This window comes from Perca fluviatilis, chromosome 19 (genome assembly GCF_010015445.1).
Source record: "Perca fluviatilis chromosome 19, GENO_Pfluv_1.0, whole genome shotgun sequence".
NCBI classification, from domain to species: Eukaryota; Metazoa; Chordata; class Actinopteri; order Perciformes; family Percidae; genus Perca; species Perca fluviatilis.
The window spans coordinates 21,757,713-21,776,712 of NC_053130.1; the positions used below are offsets into that span (position 1 = coordinate 21,757,713).

A 19,000-nucleotide genomic window follows, 5' to 3' on the forward strand; every position below is an offset into this window, starting at 1 on the left:
GTGGCGCTAAGAGGAATGTGCACGATGGGCCAGATGTACGAACAGCTGCGAAAGTAGCGTTATCAGCGCCATGGCCAACCCGCAGAAAGCGCACGCTGTGATACTTGAGCTTATGTCGTATTTACCAAACCTGCAGTTCATCGGGTAATCGGCGCCTTTCTCCGCCCACTATACCGTAAATTGCGCGCATTTAAAAGCGCAACTGAATGGGCTTCCTTCTCTCTTTCTATCATGGATCAGCCACCAAGTAAGTCAAACAGCGAAAAAAAAGATTTAGCTTGTTTATGAGGTAACCGCTTGATGCGTTTTATTTCGGCAGTAGTGGTGGGGAAATGTATTGACTAGTGAGCTGTAGCAAAGCGTTAAGTACTGGTGCTATGATATGGCTGAGTGCAGACTGCGATATCCCCACTGCTGATGCTGTGACTGTTTTGAAATGATCCTGATGCCAATATTTGTAATGTAGCGAGTAATGGAATGTGAACGCTGAGTCAGAGATTGTCATGTCATCTTTGATTTCTTCCAGTAACTGTAATATTGCATGGCTGCTTAATCTGTAACGCTTAATGATTTCGTGTTCACTCAACTCAATGTGTGATCCTTGTGGCAAAAATCCTTTCAGCTCGTCTCCTTGGCCTATGCCTAAGTCTTGCTCAGATTACTGCTGCCATTTCACCGGGAGGCATATGCGAGGAAACCCACTTCCTGGTTTACACCTGCTTTTAAGAGGTGCAAAATAGAGGCGTGCTTTCACGGGTTTTTGTACATACCGCGGAATACATAATTAGGCGCACTTTACGCTTCCCCTCCCATTTCTTTATGGGAAACTCCCACTTTCCCCCTTGGCCCTCCCGTGAATGCATATGCATGACACGGATAAGCGCTATTTGCCATTTTCAGTTCCCGCGACAGGCAGTCTGCGCTTTTACCTCAGTGCAGCCTGTTTGTACATACCTCGCCTTATGCTTTTACGCGCACGTTGCGAAACAAATACGCCTGAAGTGGGCGCAAAAGCATTAGTACATCTGGCCCATTGTACCTTTTGTGTGATAATTAATATTTTTCCTCTTTTCCCCTCTCTTGTTATCGGGGTGTCTGCTGCTGCAGTGTTGGACGGGGTTACAGAGCTAATCAATAACAAAGCACTGCAGCTGGTACAGTGGTATTAGAGCGAGCCAAGTCTAAGCTGTCATCAGCTCCTAAGCCAAGCGCATGGCCACACAAAGTGCTGGTGGAGCAGCATAAATAACAAGAAGCTAGATAAATATGGATGGGTGGCACATGAATATTTTTAGTATCCAAATGTCCATGTTTGAAGAACCCTAACCCTTTTGCAGTATAGTGTGTTGAATTGTGTCAATCACAATCACTTCATCAGCTGCCTGTTTTCTATTATGACATGATGATGATGATGATGATTCTGTATATCCGAATCGTGTGCCTTCTCATCAGCGCGTCTGTGATATAACTGGACCCATCATTGTTATGTGGTTGATTTGATCATGTAAAGTTGTTTTATATTCTATATTTGTTCAGAAGTAAAAGAAAGCTAACAAACAGTTTTTCTACAATCTGATAGTACAAAAAACTAACTAAAAACTAAGGCTAAACAAAAATGTAGAAGCATATCATTTTTCAGTTTTGGAATGAAATGTGAGAACCGAAAGAGCATTTTATGCAGCCCAAGTATTTAAGTGCGTCACTTCTTAATGGTGTGCTTAGAAAGTGTTTCTCAGGCACTCATGTTAAATGAGCAGAAAGAGATACAGCCCCTTTGCATGCATGCCTCTGGCTGTGCTTGACTTGTATGGGTCTCAGTTGTTGGACTCTTTAAGCTTTTGGCTGGTTTAAATTTGGCCAGGGCTGCTCTGTCGCCTGGTGCACTGGAGAGATTAGCCCTGACCAAACCCTTAACCCCGTCTGTGTGTATATGACAGCAGTACAGTACATTTGACCGCCCCGCTGTCAGCGCCGTCCAGCCAGCAGCTCTATCAGAACTGTGTTTCTGCCTCAGCTCACAGGCTGTTCAGTCCATCATCTGGACACAGCCCGTGGACTTGGACATAGCGTAGCTGACACATGCAGACATGTATGAACACATGAGCAGGCTCAAGGCAAAAGAAGTCATGCTCACATACACAACAGCTACAAAGTTAACACTGTTCAACAGACACATGCTGACAGACGAGGCATAAGCTGTTAATTAACTTGAGTGCTGCAGCAATTACATTTACAGTCATTTGAAGATCAGTGCTTTTGATGAAATCTAAGATGGGTGTTAAATACAGACTCCAATGAAGTCGAGATCCTTTTAGTGATTGCAGCAGCATATTTTATAGGCATAATGTTCTGTGGGTAGATTAATCAAAACTGATGAGACACAGAGTCTGGAAAATCAAGTAACCTTATAGGTATCTCTTGTAGGTTAAACGGTTTTTGACCATATATCTGAATTGTATATGCATTTTGGTACTATTGAATGGCTTGTTGCCAGAGCATCTAATAGTGTACATTCAGTGGGAAGCTGAGGCTTGTACCAAAGATGTTGGATGAAGGGGAAGATGGAGCCGCAAGCTCCATGGAAAAGTCTTAAAAGCCAAGGTGAAACCCACAGCACAGCTTGGCATACACCCTGCCATAGTCTGTCTGGAGAGTGCACAGTGTTAGATCATACATTTGTTTGAGAGATGTACAGTATTGTAGCACATTGTATATGTGGGAGAGAGCAAGAAAGTGAAAACTATACTGTAAGCTCAGCAATGACGTCTGTGGCTGAAGAGTGGGATCCTAAAAGAGAGAATAGTGTTCTCTTCCGACTGGGACACAGGCGGCATCAGAGTAGACCAAAAGCTCCATGTTTGAGTGTTCATTGGTTAGTATGGCCATACACACTCTGAGATCTCTTCTTTTATCAGCTGGATATGCTATTTGGTTCTAATCTTTGGCCATTCTATTTTTATGTGTTTTTAGTTGCATGTCATTTTGGCTATTCTACGGGGGTGTTTTTGTCCTTGACTCAGGAAAAAAAAAAGAGTTATTATGCCTAATGTGTTCCGTGCCTCCATTCTGATTATTTTAATGAGGCCCAGTGTGTTTATTTCTCTCATGTGCGTTGTTGTGAAGCCGTCTGTGTGGGCGTGAGTATGTGCTTACCAGTTACACATACACACTTGTGCGGTTGTGTGCGTCTTTTCTGTTTTGTGGACATTTGGCATTAGGACTCTTGCCCACCTCATGCCCAGAGGGCTTTCTCTGTCTGTCATTGTTCCAAACTTGGGAGCCAATACCAACCTCTTTTACTCTCACTTTCCCTTTTTACTCTTTCTTCTTTCTATATGTACATACTTTAGTTCAGTATTCTCTCACACTTGTACCCATGCAAACACCTGAATGCTTATGGCACCAAGAATGAAAATGTTGCCTTTTGTTATCTGTGTCTGTCTCTCAACCAGTAGCACTGCTCGAAAAAATAACTTTCTTCTCTCTCACCTCCCCCTATCTTCCACTCCCTTATCCCCTTATACTGTAAATGTAGATACCATCAATAATAAATGTCACAGTAGAAACTACTATTTTCTATATTTGCATCACTGACATGTAAGAGTTAAGTTAGACATGAATTGGGGACTGTGATATACTATTGTAGAAGCTTATACCAATTGTTTTTAGCAGCCATTTCAGCATTCTGTTTATCATGAGAAGGCAGTGGGTTCATTGGGAAAGAATTTGGTTATGTTTTGCTATTAAGGGGGATGCCACCCAAGTTTAGTATTCAGATATGTTTTTCCCAATTAATGTAAATCTGTCCCTTTTTTTTTGCGAGAATATTGGACTAGCTTATTATTTGTAATGTGCACTCAGCATGCAGCTCCAGTGACCATACAGACAATGGGTATAAATGATTGTTATAACAGCCTTGTTAGTGGAGCTGCTTCACAGTCTTTGCTTACAGACTGCAGAGACTGCGAGACATAATTGAATTCTTAATTTGAATGGTATCCCCCAATTATTTTTGTTTTGAGCAAGATGCTTTATCTCTGTGTGTGTGTGTATGTGTTTGTGCAACAATATGAATGCACATGAGTGTCTTTGTCGTTCAAGGCCCTGCTAAAGACAGCAGAGGCCACACTGTTCTCTAACAGTTGTCTCTCCTCCTTCCTCCTCTGAATTGGACCTCTTACAGATGGAGGTAACTTCACGTGGGCTCAGCGTGGCCCAGCCCCCCCTTCCCCTCACTAGGCATGCTCTGTCCGTCTGTCCACTCTGTTTGGTGGAGCGTTCTGCGGACGCTGTCTTTCAAGTGTAGTGTGCATGTGATTTAAGTCGCTCTTTCATGCAATGCTGTGAATATACACATGGTAACAGAAAAATGTGAAGAGCTAAAGTCACTTTTGTTTTTAACGATTAACACATTTGGGTTGTGTCACTGATATGGTTAATCAATAGTGTGTGTTTGTGCTCCAGTCTCTCGTGGTGTTTTCCTTCCCTTTATGTCAGTTTCACACTGTGAGTACAGCCTCATGTGGGTGGATAATGTGTTTGGTACTCGAACTGACCACAGACTAATTATTTGTCACTAACAACCTCACTTGCCTGTACGGCTTCATGTGTATGCAGCATTTGCATGACTGTTATTGTGATAAACCGTCTATCCATAATCATCTTATGTACCAGGAATATTTTTAATGTGTGTGTGTGGAAGTACAGTATGTTTACATTTCTGTGTTTTGAGCATAGCCAGTCTCTGATTGAGCTTCACTCTCTCACACACACTTGCTTGCACACACACAAAGCCACACCTGGGACAGCTGTAAAAGTTGTGAGGCTTGTGCTGAATCATGTGAACTGTTTTTAATGTATCTTCCTTTTTCTGTCGTGACCTTAACGAGCAGAAGATCGCCCAGGAGAGGGAGAAGTTTGCAGATGAGGACAGCATATTTTTCACATTGGGAGAATGTGGCCTTATCTCCTTCTCTGACTACATCTTCCTCACCACGGTGCTGTCCAGTAAGTATATCGTTGAGCTGATTTTTATATATGACCCATCCCATTCAGTCCCACATCCTTAAAATCCTACATACTGATCACAAATCAAATCCCCGAAGATCTCTTCTGGGTCTGCTCTTCTCTCTGCTTTTTTACGGCATCATTTAAGACTGATAGTGAAAACCTGAGACATTTTTCCAATATGATATTATTAGCTAGGTTACGCCACTGGCTCAGGTTACGGCCCTGGCTGCCTGTTCAGTATGATCTACTGTTCTGAGTTCAAAGTTAATAATGTGTGTCTACCAAGCTAGCTGCCTAGTAGAGGTTTCACAGATTCAGTCTGCATTAGCTGGATCCCAGGGAGTAAATCTCATATGAAAACCTCCTTTCTAAATGTGTCAGAGTTCATGATAATAAAAATGAAGCTCTGACTCCTTCCTCTCGAATGCCTAGTAAACTTGTATCCCCAGATTAGCTCGACCATGTATTATAATCCGTTCTTATGGAGAAAGTCTCTGGGGAAGCTTTCAAGGACAAGTCATTTTTAAGCAGACAGAACTGCATGCCTTATGGTTGGTTTCAATCCATTTAACACGGCCACCAAAATAGTGCAAAGGAGGACACACTGGTTCAGGCCTCATAATGAATCCTTTGTCAGATAAGGCTAGATTAATCTTTATTATAATAATAATATTTCCCTTAGGAGTTGGTTTACTTAAGCAAGAAATGGTTATAGCAGTATACAGCAGTGAAATGCATTGTATATGCATATGAAAATGATTAAACAAAAAGAGGTTGTATAATGAGTGTAAATATTATTGTTTTGGCTCTGTATATCATCAGATGAACAGTGTAGAAATTATAGCCCCTGTACACAAAACACCTTTCGCAGTCCAAAAACCATGGGGCAGCAGCTATAGATTTTGTCATGCCTGGATAGGTAGGTTAATAAAGAGTATGCAAGATGTAAAATTTTACCAGGAAAAAAAAACTTAAAATGACATGGCATTATTGGTTGCATAACTTTCTAAGTGCTATATTTCAGATGTGAATATACAGTATGTAGCAACATGTGAATGTATAGCCCATATATCTGATGCATTGCATTCACATTTAGAGTCTTGACAGAGGGCCATACGTTTCTTCTGTAGGTAAGCTACTTGAATCGTGAGGAAGAAAATGTCAATATATGTTCACATTAATTAAAGCAGCTGAAAAACAAATTGTGGCTGTATGTAAAACTCTGAATGGAGATACCGTTTGTCCAATCATTTCCCTTATTTGTATGTTCTGTCATTATCAGACTGTGGGTGCTGACACTGTGAACTGTGCCTCGTTATCCTGCTGCACCAAAAACGAATTTCACTGACTGGTCGTGTGGTCATTAAAGTGAAGTGGGTGTTAGTAGCAGATGAAAAGCAAATGCCATTTGCAGAAACAGTGCAGTAAATTGAAATATTATTAATGCAAAATTTGTATTCCAGATAAGGTAATGTACACAGTGCAGGGTCTGGTCTGTGAATCAATCATTGTGCAGTCTGATGGCTATTGGCTCAAAGAAGAGCACCCATGTTTCATCACTTGGGGGTAAGATGAAGGCTGGGTCAGTCCAGTGTGATGTGTCATTTCCATATTGTATTGATTTTAGAAAATCTGTTTTTGTGTCCCGTGGTGTCCAGCTCCCCAGAGGAACTTTGAGATTGCTTTCAAGATGTTTGATCTGAATGGTGATGGAGAGGTGGATCTGGAGGAGTTTGAACAGGTAAGACTGATCAGCAGCACATCTTGCATACAGACATGCGTACATACAGCAGTCACACACAAACACGCGCAAAATCAACATACTGAAGGAGACACAAGGTTAAAACAGCTCGCCCAGGGGCGCCGTGGTAGCTCATCTGGTGGAGCGTGCGCCCGTTGTACTAAGGCTCAGTCCATACCGCAGCGGCCCAGGGTTCGAATCCGACCTGAGGCCCTTTGCTGCATGTCTTCCCCCTCTCTCCCCCCTTCCCTGTCTACAACTGTCCTATCAATTAAATCTCCTAAAACTTTAGCTTAGGGACTTTAGCTTATTTACCGTATCCCCAAGAGTTATATAAGTTCATACATACCCTTCTCATCTCCATGCGTTTCGTTACTGTGTCTTCTAACCGTATACAATCTGGGAACTATATATTCAGAAGGCAAAGCACTGCAACTTCTGCTACTTGGCGGAGGGATTTGCTCGCAGCACCTGAGAAGCCTCGTGGTGAGGAGCAGAGAGTAACGACGGTGCTTTTCAGGTGTTGCGCTAGTCACTCTGCTCAAGTAGCAGCGCTTCGCCTTCTGACAATATAGTTCCCAGTTTGTATACGGTTAGAAGATGGCTGTGTCTCATGTGACCTTGTTATTTGTACATGCTGTGACTATACAAATCACAACATGTAAATAGGAAAATGTTGGTGTTATTTTTGTCACTTATTGGGAGCAGTAGGCTAGATGGAGCCGGTTACCTCCAGGATCTGTGCTAAACTAGGCTAGCGGTGGGTGCATCAGAGAGTAATGACACGCACAGAGATGAGAAGGGTATGTATGGACTTATCTAACTCTGGGGGATACGGTGTGAAGTCAACGTGTTCCTTTAAAACAGCCAGCCCACACATTTGGTCTGTGCTGTATCTACAGCAGCGACTGATTGCATTACAGTAACCAGCAACACACACTGACAGGCACTAAAGGTAGGTTGATGTGCAGCACTGTGACATTTCTCAGAGGGAAAAGATAAGTGCTGTGCTCTGCCCTCTGTGATATATCATTATCTCTACCACTGGATCTGATAGGGTTTATGTAATACAATGTTACATGGACCATAATCAGATAGTATTTTTTTTATTTTTTATTAAACCTCATTATGTAAGAGAATTACTTTTTATATTTAATTCCTTTTTTAATATGAAACAATCAAGTAAATTGCTCTGTATTTTAACTCAGGCTTATCTTATACAAACCCCATATGCTTTTTATTGTGGACAGTTGTCTTTTCTATTAGACTTTTAATGGATTTATATACTCCAGAAAGTACTTCTGAAACCTAGTCTGCCATGCTGGTTGACATGGGACCCCCTCATTCCTTAGGTCCAGAGTATCATTCGTTCCCAGACCAGTATGGGCATGCGACACCGCGACCGCTCCACCACAGGAAACACCCTGAAGACGGCCGGCTGCAGCTCTGCTCTCACCACATACTTCTTTGGAGAAGACCTGAAGGGAAAACTTACCATCGGCAGCTTTCTGGAGTTTCAGAGGAAGCTGCAGCATGATGTGCTCAAACTAGAGGTAATGAAAGAGGAAAGCGAATGAGTGGACAAAGGGAGTATTATCCTGAGAATATTCAGCTACTGGTTTACTGTACTATTGAGTACAGTTTAGAATTAATTAATTAGAATGTTATGGCTTCGCTGTAATCTTAAATCATAGTCCCCTCTTTGCCTATTCAGGGACTACATTTGAAAATTGACAGAGGACTCCGAGGAAGTAAATATTACTGTCCCGGTTTCATTTAGTCCCCCGGTAAACATGGTAATAAACCAAAAAAATGTTCAAGAGCCAGGGGAGAAGCAAGTAGGTGAGTGATAGCTGAACGTTATGCACAATACAAAGGAAGAGGATGATAAAAGCGCTGCATGGATTGTCTGTCAGCACTGATCAATGTCACTCTCTCAAAGCTGTGACAGTTCAGTATGAAAGCCATCTTCTGTCTCCTCAGAGTGACCCCCTCTCCTGCCTCTACAGTAACCGCAACTGATCAGTGTTGTTGAGCATATGGTTATTCTAATCCATTTAATTAGCGTGGGTCGTACCTAACTGATACACTGAACTGTAATGGGTGCCGTCATCTGTGGCTCAAAGTCTGGAGTCGGAGCATCTGCCAGAAAGAAAACCCTATCTGTCAGATCTTAATGATACCGCAGTGCTCAGAGAGGGAAATCATAACGCCTCAGATAAGGTTGACACCAACATGGTTAATCCAATGCCATTCCTGAAGTCTGAAGGCTCTTATATACTAGACGCATCCAAGGTGCCGCACGCCATCGTGACGTCAAAATTACATAATATCCTGCCGGCGCGCGCAGCTCTTTTTTTTTTCTTTTTTTTTCTTTCAGCGCCGTGCGACAAAGCGGAAACAGGAGGCCTGAACGAGTTCGCCGACAACCAGATGCCAGGACTCTCAGAGTGACTGCAAGTCTGTCTTGTAAACTTGCTGGGTTAAGATGAGTTCTTTTATGGCGAATGAAAGGCTTGATCTGAAGAAGTAGGTCATCGAATCAAATCGAAGCCTTGACGGCAATACTGCCGCCAGTTCTGCCGTTGTTCACCTTTTTCTTCTTCTTCTAGTCCGTAGAAAGAGCAACGTCGGTAGCATTTGCTCATTAGCGCCACCTCTGTTCAGGACAAGACTGCAACTAGTGTATAATAAATAGTCACGGCGATCCCATGACGTCACATTTGCACGCGCCAGCTGGGCTTCGTCTAGTATATAAGATGCTTGACTCTCACGTGCTTACCCTCTTCACTCCTCTCTTTATTTGCTGAGCCTGCAGCTCACCCTAGGCCATATTTCACCAGCTGTAGCAGTTTGTTTTGCAGGGTGCTGAATACTTATCTTACTTATTCTCTTGTGTTCTTATAACTCTTATTATACCCCTTGTTTATGAATTACCAGTAAAGCTGGGATTACAATCTGGTTTCAGAGCATAATGTATACATTTTAAAAAAAACAACAACGCAGGAATGCACAATCGTCTTTATCGAGTCGAATGTCTGCATAATAACAGAAATGCCAGAATAACAGAAATACCAGAATAACCTGAGATGCAGTCCCTAAGCGTGTCCAGCCCGCAACTTAACTTTTTTGGTTCCCTCTCACCACTTTCATAGTGTCATTTCTGGCAGCAGCAGGCAGCTGTTTTCAGTGGAAATAGCTGTTTGCTATCTGCTCATCAACAAATTTAATATGACTTCACCTCACAAAAGGTAGATCTTCCGCGGGTGCATGAATGGTCAGGTCACCCCTGAAATATTTACTCCAGGCTTATTTTGGCTTAGTCATGAGCCGCCTCTTACAAGAGCGACAAATTACCATTTTGAGAGGTTGGCACGTAAAGAAGGAAGGGAGGAAGGGAGGGAGCCGTGTAGGCTCAGACATAAATCGACTGGATGGACCTGACACAGCCAAGGCCCACTGCTGGTAAGCCATGCTCTGGTGAAACATTGTAAAAAAAAAAAATAAATAATAAAACCATGCGCATGCAGATTTAATGTCACCAATACCAGCTCCAAGCATTATTCAACTTGAAGCCTGACACCAGTATTTACTATTTCCCATCTCCTCATGCCCTCCTCCTATTAATTTGTTTGTCCCTCTGCACAGCACTCAGTCTTTATCTGTCTCTCCTCCCCACTCCAGTTCGAGAGGAATGATCCTGTGAACGGCAGAATCAGCGAGAGACAGTTTGGGGGTATGCTGCTGGCCTATAGTGGCGTCCAGTCTCGTAAACTCAAGCAGATGCAGAAGGGCTTGAAGAAGATGTTTAAGGATGCACAGGTAGATAAATCTGTGTGTACTTAGTCACACTTTCATGGATCTCTGAGATAAGTGATTGGTACTCTGTGGTTATATATGGTGCTAGATTTGGTGGTGGGGAGTGTTTTAACTAATTGGCCTACATGCAAGGATGCGTGACAGACGGTGTGTGAAAAAGAGATTGTGCTAGGACATTGTGTGTGAGACCGAGTGGATGAGAGGTAATACATCACTGGGATGAGACAGCACAGCCTGACGTTCTCCACCTGACCGACACTAACTCTCTCCGACTCTTCTACCTTCCACTATCTCTGTTTGTGGTGACCAAATCCAGAGCAGCCAGTACTCCTTCTCTGAGCTTCTTAATAAAGCCTTCAGGCTTTGTTCTCCTCGGTTGCTCTTCTACCAATCAACAACTCCTTATTTAGTTTACTTATTATACTCGGTATACTTATTTAGTGCACTTCATATCCCTGGTTTCTTGCAAAAAAAGAGTTTTTTGATTTTCCTTCCCCAAGACATTCTTTGACCACCTTGCTCTAAGCAAGTAAAATGCCTCCGCTGGGACAGACCAAACAAGAAAAATGTAAAATTATTCAAGCTGCAGAGGGCTCGGAGCCAACTTCAGTATATCCCTTTCCTATTTCCAGGGCTTTGCGTGAACTTTGGTGTCATGCCGGTTCTGCTTCACTGTAATAAGCCCCATCAGTCAATTTGACTGAAGTTACACCCTTGCATATCGTATCCCCAGAAGTGTTGCAGCAAACACCCCCCTCCCCCCCATGATAAGGCTAATCATCATTTGATGGTTAAATAGAGAGAGAGAGAGAGAGAGAGAGAGAGAGAGAGAGAGAGAGAGAGAGAGAGAGAGAGAGAGAGAGAGAGAGAGAGAGAGAGAGAGAGAGAGAGAGAGAGAGAGAGAGAGAGAGAGAGAGAGAGGGGTAAATGCCGTTCCTCCCAGGCATAACAAAAAGATGAGGCTGGTGCTGCCAGAGTTGTCTCTCGAAGGAATTGAACTGCAGTTGGTGTCTCTCTGTTTCACTTTTTCACTGTTTATCCTCTCTTTTTCCACGCCGCTGTCTGTCTCTCAGCATTGGCATATCATGTAATGTGAATGAGAAAAGTGTTATTTACAGCCGGAGACCAGCTGCTCACTTTTCTTTGCAAATGAGCTCATCAGCAGTGCGGCAGCTGTGTGACTGCATCTCTGTTTTTTTATGTGCATGTGTGTCTTAGACCGTCTGTTCTCTTGTCCGTCCGTGGCACACTGTTCATCCATGTGTGTCGACTGCTTCTACCCACTTCCTCTTGTCATTTGTGTCACACTGCTGAGCTGCTCCCAAAATGCCATTGTTGTGCAGTCGCAGCTTTTGTCATGACAATGTTGGCTCCTTTTTCACATGATTGCAGTGCTCTAGTAGCTCAGGTAAAACGGCAGGAATCTTTTTTTCTGTTTTTCACCCAGACTAATTTTTTTTTTTTCACATCTTGTGCAGGGCATCACATTTGAGGAGGTGGAAAATTTCTTCACTTTCCTAAAGAATGTGAACGACGTGGACACAGCCCTGAGTTTCTACCACATGGCTGGAGCCTCCATAGATAAAGGTACACCCACATTCACCCTTTTCCTCTGACATGCTCTCTTTCCTCCTAATTACTCCTCTTCACACCTGTTGTCACTTTCATCATCTGTCTCTCAGAGCTCTTAACACTCCGCTAGCCAGATTCGCTTCCCACATCTCCTTTTACCTGGCTTTTCTCCCAATCCTTGCTCAGCAATTTGTCATCTGTTTGTCCGTTCATCCATTTATCTACTGCCTCTTCCCCTGGCATGCAGGAGAGTGCGTGCTTAAATCCCACTGACACATGCCAGCATCATCACTGGGGGAGGGAGTGAAGGGTTGGGACTGGGCTGACCTGTCATAACTTGGTAGCTCTTTCCCTCCTAAGCACCAGGATGGTGTCTGTTATCTGTAAGCTGTTGAGTGGAGGGTAACAACAGTTAACTTCTAAAGTACCCTAAAGCAAGACGTTATAAAAGTGCAGTATAATATTCCAGCGCTCATTGAGCATCTACTTTGTCAGAAATGCAACAGAGGAGGACTCGTGCATTTAAATAAAGAAGTCCGTCAATAATCTGCCTTTTTCCATCATGCCATGATGGAATCTGATTTGATGCTGCACACAGCGCAGCCGTAGCTTCACATACAACAGCAGCAAGGCTCTGTGTCGGTTACCTTTCTGAGAAGCTGGAGGTGTGCAGCAGCCACCTGCAACTCTTCATCTAACAGCTCGCTGTGGCTGCTCCTTCTTCTTCCATTACACCGTTGCAACATTTAAAACTGGTCTGTGGTCAAAAAAATGCAGAAAATGAATGTTGTGTAGATGTCTTTTTGATAATCGATCACTGCTAACTGCGGTGACAAATGCATTGCTTTTCCTGTGGCTTCTTCACTATAAAAGCGAGCCGGTTAAATGCTTTTAATGTGGGGCAGCCGCAGTTTGATTCGTTTGCATTAGCAGTAATTTAATTCAGCTCTGACAAAGTATAAAGAGAGTGAATAGTAAACAGTTAGGCTGTCATCAATTAGACAAAACTGTGCTGGATTACATTTGTGCATGCATGGTTTCCTGTGAAATCTGAATGAAGGCAATTTGAATCGTGTGGGAATATATTAACAATGAAAAAACTGCCATATAAAGAGGTAATTACTGAATGTAAATGCATTATATGGCTATTGTATGCTATTGTATTGTATGCTCATTAATAGTATGACAAATGGGGTTTGATTATTATGACTCAGAGAGACAGAGAGTTGACTGTGGTTGACCCGGCATTCTCACTCCTGAAGAATGTGTCGATTATTCAAAAAGACCAATTGCTTAGTGTCAAATCAGTCATTAAATTAGTCTTATTTCCTCAACACATTCATTTTTACTGAATTCATTAGTCTGTCAAATCCTAACAATGAAAGTCAGTTTAATGAGAGAGAAGCACAGGCGGCGAGGACCTGAAGCCTTCATAATATGGCAAATGCTTTCTTCACTTATTGCAGCGATTCAGGCCTTCAATAGACCTCCATATGTTTTCTGTCAGCACATCCATTTAGTTCTGATTCACTGATGAATCCGCTTCTGCTGGAGTGCAGGGTCTACCCTGAGATGCTTGTTTCCAGCGTTTAGTTTCAGCTGCAATAACAATAACAAGCCATTTGTGTGTTTGTGAGTGTGTTGTGGAGGTGTATTGAAAACATCACGCTGCTGTGGGTTCATGGAGAGCTGCCAGGCAGTCATCTGCAAACTCTGTCCTCCTGTAGTCAGTGCAGTTAAACTGTCTTCCTGCTGTTCAAGCCTTAAAGGGGTGCTATGCATTTTGGGCCATTTCTTCCTAGAGATTGGCATGGTTTTATGTCGGTTAATAGCTGGTTTGAGTTGCATTGAGAGATGATTTTATGGAGAGTACCCCATGCCAACCTCTAGGTATGGTGAAGGGCATGTGATGATGTGGGGCTATTTTAATTCCAAAGGCCAAGGGAACTTTATCAGGATGCATAGTATCCTGGATCCATGAAATAAAGGCCTATAAAAATAAAAATCTGCCTGCCTCTATGGGAATTTAACATAGGGGTGTACTCACTTTTGTTGCCAGCGGTTTAGAAATTAATGGCTGTGTGTTGAGTTATTTTGAGGGGACTGCACATTTACAGTTATACTGTTAACCTGTACACTTAATACTTTACATTGTAGCAAAGTGTAATTTCTTCAGTGTTGTCCCATTTAAAAGATATAATGAAATATTTACTGAAATGTGAGGGATGTACTCACTTTTGTGAGGTACTGTATATGACAGCTACGATGTTTACTTGTGTCAGGGAAAAAAAGGGTTGGGTTTAGGAAAAGAACGTTGGGAAAGGCTTTAGTAACACAAAAAACAACAAAAACACAACGGTGACCAACGTCATGCGCTTAGGAAAACAAAAAGCTCCCCTGGGTGAAAGTCCTGTGTTTTACCCATCCGACAGCCCAACCAACCTCTGCGGATTTCCGTCCTTTTATACTACTCGCTACGGCGATAATTCACACATAATGTAGGTCAATGGAGGCCAGACGGCATTGATAAACAAGCTAAAAAGCGATTATGCGTCTTCATAACACGCCAAAATGGCATACGAATTGGCGTGTCCTACATACGCCACTTCATGAGATAAGTCTGGAATGAGCGTATGTGTGCAGTGCCGTGAAGCAATCCGTTACATCACGAGACCTGACATCACGCGATACTTCCTGATGGCTCGCCGGCCGAAAGTTGCAAGCGTGGTTTTTCCGCTCGCAGGCGCCACGGGGGAGCGAGACGACCACCATTCAACTCGAAAAAAGTCATATAACCATTCCAATGACTCCAAAGCTGTTCAGTTAAGGTAAATTAAGCTAAAAAGAAAAAAACTGCATAGTTCCTCTTTTAAGGAGCTCTTGTATTTCTCTCATTTCTTTTACATCTTTTTCTCTTTTTTTCATCTCTTTCATCTTGCATTCAGATCTGATGATTTCACACCCTTTTAGTACAGTTTCTCATACGTGGGCGGGTTATCTGGAAATTCACATTGTTGAAGTTAGAAAAGAAGGCCACTAATGAGATTCTTGGAGTGATTCAGCTGTGTTTTTTTTTTTTTGGTCTTTGCCATTTGCAGGGAGATTCTGTAAGATATTCTTTTCATTCCCGCCCTCTCTTCTATCTCATACTCCTCTGTTTATATTTAACTTTTCTCCTCTGCTTGTGTGCCTTTTTGAAGTCTGATAATCAATCCTTCTGGTTGAGGCTTGGGGTTTTCATCATTTTATTATCTGTTTTTCCAAAATGACCCGAAAATGAGGACTTTTCCTCACCAGCCTCCGTCTCCATTTCCCTCTCTCACTCTGAACATCTTTTTCTCATTTTCTCCTTTCAGCTAGATGTCCTAATGCTTTCCTCTCAGCCCCTTTCTTTCTCCTTCTCCATCAGATAGTCTCCCCAGTGAATAGGAGTCATGTCTGCAATCGATCCCAAACAGTTTGACTCGCACACAATGTCCTCCACATGGGCCATTTATGAGCTGGCTCGTGTGACTCGAACCTCTATTACTTCCACAAATGGTGACTCTCTCTCTCTCTATCTGTGGTTCCCTCCCTCTGTCTCTCAGTTACCATGAAGCAGGTGGCCCGCACCGTGGCCAAAGTGGAGCTGTCGGATCACGTGTGTGACGTGGTGTTCGCTCTGTTCGACTGCGACGGTAAGTACCTAGCTAACTACATTTACGGAAAGCAAATAATGCCTCAACTCACAGGTGGAAACCACCAATGGATGGAAGTCATCTTTTCATCTTACTTACTATTCCTCCATTATTTCATCATCTCTCCCCTGTCTATCGCCCTTCCTCCCCCCTCCTTTCTCCCCCTGTCTGTCTTCCCCAGGGAACGGAGAGCTTAGTAATAGGGAGTTCATAGCCATCATGAAGCAGCGGCTCATGCGCGGGCTGGAGAAACCCAAGGACATGGGCTTCACTCGGCTGGTGCGGGCCATGTGGAAGTGTGCCCAGGATACCGCCTGGGACTTTGCCATACCAAAAACACAATAGAGACAGGAGGCAACGTGTGAGTGGGAGAGAGAGAGACAGCGTCTGGATAAAGCAACAACACCAGTAGCATCAAAGACACGTTACCTTCTACACGTCTCTGCTATTTAACCCTTGTGTTGACTTCGGGTGAAATTGACCCGTTTTCAATTTTTGTTTTATATCAGAAAATACGGGACGTAGAAATTAGCGCTGAAAATGTATAGAAGAAAAATTTAACAATTTAAAACGTTGGAAAAAGCAGAAACAAAGGCATCAAAACCCCCCAAAAAAGGCGTCAAAAACGTCGAACGTCGTTTTCAAGGTTGCTGGGAAGACGACACAAGGGTTTTACACAGACAATAAGTGCAATGAACTCCTTTGGACTGCAGCTCTGAGGAGCATCATCAATTATTAATGCATGTAGCTATAGTTCAAACTATCAATATAGTTACTGAAGCATGCTGACACAGCGCACTGTGTCCTGTAAGGCTTCTCTACTGTGGTTGTCCAAGGCATCATGGGTATTTCACAATGTATGTTAATATATACAAGGTTTGTATGTTTATTTTTGCCATGTTCTATAGAGGAATGCAGGGTCAGCAGACAAGGTGCAATCCTTTGTCAAACGCTGAAAACTGCTTTTTTTTATATCTGCATTTAAGATGTTTTACTGCAAAAAGGCAAGACGAGAAGCGGAATCAATCTTATTTGACCTTCCGCTGTATAAATGCCGTATTATGTCTGTTCTATACGGACAACAGACCCTTAGTTACTTTTTTGGTGGGACAGAAATCAGAAGTCTGTAATCTTGTTTGCACCTCTTCATTCAGTCTGCTCACTCCAGCTGCATCTTTACCTCCTGTTATTTTGTCCCATAAAAGATCAGTGATGCTTGTCTTGCTCTACAATGTACTGTTCAAAGTGTGTATTCTTCTAATTATTATTGCCCACTGAAACACTTTATTATAAGATGGATGTTAAAAGAAATGCTCTATTAAAGATGTTTTTAATAATTTAAAACCGATAAAGCTTTATTTATGAGCGACTGTGTTCTGCTCAACTCGTAAGTTGGATTGTTGTCCCGCCATGTTGTCAAAGCACAGTGGAGGATTAGCGAGACAAATCTTTGGGGCACCAAGGAAGTCATTTGTCGTGTGTAATGAAATTGGGTGTAACATTTTGAAGCAAAACTGCATGGCTGATTGTATGCAGTGGCTTTGAGTGTGTGCCTGAGGAAGAAAAGTGCGTGCGTGCGGTCAGCAGTTTTGTCTAATTGAAATGGACAGGATGGGCAGTCCTCTGCCTCTGCTGCCCATTAAAAAATTGTCCTGCAGCCCTCTTGGTACACACACTGTGCTGCATCGGCCTGAAACGAGCTGGCTCACTCTCTTGCGCACACACTGCAACTGACAGAAGGAAGTGGTACTCAGGAATGATTGCTAGGTGGGAGATTAGGTTGAAGGGCCTCTCATCAGTATTCCTCACCCTCATTCCATCTGTATTTCTTTCCCCAGCTTCCGTCTGGCGTTACAATCACATGGTTTGTAAAATGATTTTTCAAGAGAACATCCTCACTGTTGTATCAACTTTACAACACTCACCTTTTAAATATAAAGGTGCTTTCCTGTGAAAACTATGTTAACATCAACCTTTCATGAGCTAAATACAGCCTTGTTATCATACTGTATTTGTGAAAATGCATTTTTGTAAGCTAATGCAATGGGGTTTGAAATGTTTTATACATCTTAAGATGTCCCATAATAGAAGTAGCATGTGGTGGTGGGAATTTTATTTATTTTTATTTTCTTGCTCTTGTTTTTGAATACTTTTTCTTTTTTTTTTCAATATATATTTACTATTTATTATCGGTTATATGTACATACTATTACTTTATTTGCTATGGTAAAGGTTGTTGTAGACTTTTTTTCTTAAGGAAACAATACAAAAAAAAAAAACATGTCCGGCCATCTTCAACTGCTTATCCGGGGTCGGCTGGCGCAAAACAATAAAAAGCATGATTCAACAAAAACAATATCCCATAAAGGAACACCTAATTCTTCAGTTTTTCAGAAATTCACCGAAGTTGGAGATGCGTGGTTTTCCTTGGACACCGACACTAACTCATTCTCAATACTTCTATCTGCTGTAGAGCCGTGACCACGGTTAGTTCCTTAATAACTAGGACTGCAGCTAACGGTCATGTTCAATTTGTGGTTGAAAAAAAAAAAAAAAAATGTATTAACTACTACCTACTGCACCTTTAAGGCTCCTGGAACTCGTAAGGTCTTTGTAGATCTCAACATGCTGCCAGCAACATTGCCTCCAACTGCATTGAGTCTCTCAACAGCAGTAACATCTGCACTGAAAAGTTGCCCGGTAACAGCTAACAGTAGCAGCACTGCAGCCCCCCCTTTCTCAGCAGCTCAGCCGTGTGAACTCTCAGCAAACACGCTCTGTCAAACTTCCCTGCTTGGTGAGCACTGAAGCAACGCCCAATGGTTAACTGTTGTCAGACTTTCGGAAGGGGGGGCTATATTTGGAGTGACTGCACACCTCCCACCTATGTCAACAGCCCTTTGTGTAGGCACAGAAATGTACTACATAAACCGTATGGATAATGCACGTGCTGTTCGTCAAGCGTGCATAGGAAGTAAGCTTTCTCTTCACGCTGAATGCAGCATGTGTATGCTCCATTAGGCCATATGTCATGTGCCATCTGTCATGTATTATAAGTTAATGCAAACATAATAAACCTTGTTTATTGTTATTGCAGCAATGTAAGAACAGAGTTTTAAGTGGTTAGCCTAAAATCACTCTGCCTGCTTCTCCATACGGTTTTAAAAGGAGGGCTATCATG

The 19,000-nt window shown here is 42.6% G+C and overlaps 1 protein-coding gene across 4 annotated transcripts in view; it reads left to right on the forward strand.

Moving 5' to 3' along the window:
- micu1 (mitochondrial calcium uptake 1) overlaps positions 1–17,163 on the forward strand; it is a 35,035-nt gene extending 17,872 nt beyond the window's left edge. For 2 of the 4 annotated variants that reach the window (XM_039783345.1, XM_039783347.1), the window contains 8 exons: positions 4,184–4,189; positions 4,893–5,007; positions 6,669–6,751; positions 8,104–8,304; positions 10,436–10,573; positions 12,049–12,157; positions 15,730–15,819; positions 16,001–17,163. In XM_039783345.1, the coding sequence (XP_039639279.1) occupies positions 4,184–4,189; positions 4,893–5,007; positions 6,669–6,751; positions 8,104–8,304; positions 10,436–10,573; positions 12,049–12,157; positions 15,730–15,819; positions 16,001–16,164 (906 nt within the window). In that variant the 3' untranslated portion in view covers positions 16,165–17,163. The remainder of the gene's footprint in view (positions 1–4,183; positions 4,190–4,892; positions 5,008–6,668; positions 6,752–8,103; positions 8,305–10,435; positions 10,574–12,048; positions 12,158–15,729; positions 15,820–16,000) is intronic. The other 2 variants (XM_039783346.1, XM_039783348.1) reach the window with 1 other exon arrangement.
- Positions 17,164–19,000: the final 1,837 nt, after the last annotated feature.